General features: G+C 67.8%; 1 protein-coding gene across 1 annotated transcript in view; it reads right to left on the bottom strand.

Annotated features, from left to right (window-relative positions):
* EBF3 (EBF transcription factor 3) overlaps positions 1-2,500 on the bottom strand; it is a 116,787-nt gene that overhangs the window by 26,487 nt on the left and 87,800 nt on the right. The window contains exon 11 of the mRNA XM_029920640.1: positions 2,251-2,377. Coding sequence (XP_029776500.1) covers positions 2,251-2,377 — 127 coding nt within the window. The remainder of the gene's footprint in view (positions 1-2,250; positions 2,378-2,500) is intronic.

The following is a 2,500-nucleotide window of genomic DNA, read 5'->3' on the forward strand; positions in this document are numbered from 1 at the left end:
CCCCCCCCCCCCCCCCGACCAGGCGCGGCAGTCACGCAGGGCCCTGCACACGTGACCCACCCCCGATGGCGGTGACGGGCGGCCCTGCCCTCACGCCGTTTCCCATCTTCCCTGCGTGGTTTCCGAAGCTCGGCCCAGCCCCTCCCGCCGCCAGCGGGCAGAAGCGGCCCTTCCTGCCATCACGTCCCTCTCACGACGCCGCTGCGCCCCACCCTCAGTCCCCCAGATGCAAAGGTCTGATCCGGGACAGCAGTGCCGATGGCTCCACTGAGGCCTCGAACCGGGACAAGCAGACTAACTCCGGCAGGAGAAGCCATCCTCCGTGTCCGTGCCGACCGGGCGGCCACGCTCACACACGCGGGGCAGGGCCCTCCGCCAGCCAGGACGCCCCGTCGAGTGGCAGACGTGCTCCCCACAGCACGGCTCGTGGGGAGACGGTAAATGTCTCCCCCTTGGAGGAGCGGAGGACCCTGGCAGCGGTCACCCTACCTGTCCACGGAGGCGCCACTCCGAGTGCCCACCTGGGACGGACGTGACCCCTCCTTCTCCCTGACCTCCACACAACCCGTGGGCGCGGGCCGGGGGGAAAGCGGGACTCAGGGGGCACCGGGCCCAGGCCCTGCGGCCAGCACCGGGCAGAGTGGAGCCTGTGCAGCGCCAGTTCCGGGTGCCCACGCGCCGGGAACACGGAGGGGCCTGGAGGCCCCGCTGGGGACTGGACTCTGGCCACATCGGCCAGGGACCTGGCACCCGGCTGCCCACCACACAGTACTCACTTGTTGGAGACGTGCGGACACTCACGACACGGCCCACGGCTCCTACCCCGTTTTGCATGGGACACACTCAGGGCCACAGACTGGAGCTGACCCTCCCCCTCCCCGTCGGGATCCTCCCCAGGAGCCAAGCGCGCCGACCCCAGCAGAGGGCCCGGGACGTGCACCCATAGCTCTTTGCTCCGTCCGCTTTTCCCCTGCCCCCCTTCCCCGGTCCCCCAGCAGCTCTGGGCTCCTGGGAAAGCGTGCTGGCTCCACGGACGGAGTGGCCCCTGGCAGACACCGCCTCGCCCACCTTGCGGGCATGGCCAGAAGCCAGCCAGACAACAGGAGAGGAGACCCCCCACACGGGGACCCCAGGAACCAACGGCAGCCAAGTTGTTGAGGATCTGGAGGCCTCTGGGGACGACAGCCATGGCTCTGAGGGGACGCTGGTCAGGCCCACGGGAAGTGGTGTCGGGAGCATCTCACATCCGTTCGACCCCTCTGACAGGGGAATCCCGTGAGCCACCTCCCCTCCCTCCGCACCCCTCCACGAGGGCACCTCAGTGTCCTCCACGTCCACCCGCCTGGTGGACAGAGAGGCCCGCGTCCCAGGGGGAGGCCACACCCGCTCTGGGACGTGGCCGGCCAGTGACGGTGTGCCCGAGGCCCCGGCCCGGGCTCCCGGCACGGACCCCTGGCCCCCTCACCACACAAGCACATCCAGGCCACGGTGCAGGAGACAGCACCCATCCCTGTCGCCTCCCGGGGTCTCGGCAGGTGCTGCCCAGCAGCACCAACACTTCTCAAACATTAGAACCGTTGCAGTTGGCCAGGAGTGAAAATCAAAACGCACAGACACCTTGAGTTTGTTTACGGCGTTTCTCAAGAGCACAACCTCGGACAATGGTGTTAACTGAGCCCCTGCGTGGGCAGAGCGTTGTAGAAACTGCGCTGCGTAGTCTGGGAGGCGACCCTTTCTGGTGACGCGAGCTTGAGACCCTCCCAGAGAAAGGATCCCGCACGGGGCCTGGGGCAGACAGCTGGCGCGCCCCATTTACGCCGTGTGCAGCCTCGGGCACGGGGCACAGGGCACGCGCGTAATCTCGGAGTCCCAGAGTGTGCGAATGAACAGCAGCGGCCCGAGCAGCCCCACGGGGTGACAGTGTGGGCTGCGCATGAGTCGGGCACAGGGCCAGCTGCCCGGCGGAGGCTGGAGGTGACCTGTTTCCGACAAGCCCACCCCCTCGCGTTACGGGCCAGAAGGCCAAGGCGCACAGGTGTGGGGGCCCCAACATCACACGGCCCGAGGGGGCTGCACCCGTGCACGGCAGCGCCAGCTCGGAGGAGGATTCGGAGCCCATGCACCCGAACGAGGGGCCCTCGCCTGTCCTCACGGGGGGACCCGCTGTGCAGGGCCACACGGCCCTCTCCCAGTTGGCCACGGGGAGACACGTCCACCCCTGGGCCGCTGAAGTCGGAAGCGTGAACTCACCGGTGTAGACAAACCGCCCAGGAGCACCTTTACAGAACTGCTTGGATTTGTAGGACAGGGTCACCTCCACGACTCCGGGAATGTGCCTCGGCGGGGTCTGCACGCGGATGGCGTGAGGCGTGATGAGCTACAAAAACCACACAGTGAACAGGCTTTCAGGGGCGCCGGCCCGGAGGGGCGGGCACTTGCCGGGGCGGCAGAAGTACCAAAATGAGCACAAATTGGACCATCATCCCGGAATGTCCCGGAA

This window comes from Suricata suricatta, chromosome 2 (genome assembly GCF_006229205.1).
Source record: "Suricata suricatta isolate VVHF042 chromosome 2, meerkat_22Aug2017_6uvM2_HiC, whole genome shotgun sequence".
NCBI lineage: Eukaryota > Metazoa > Chordata > Mammalia > Carnivora > Herpestidae > Suricata > Suricata suricatta.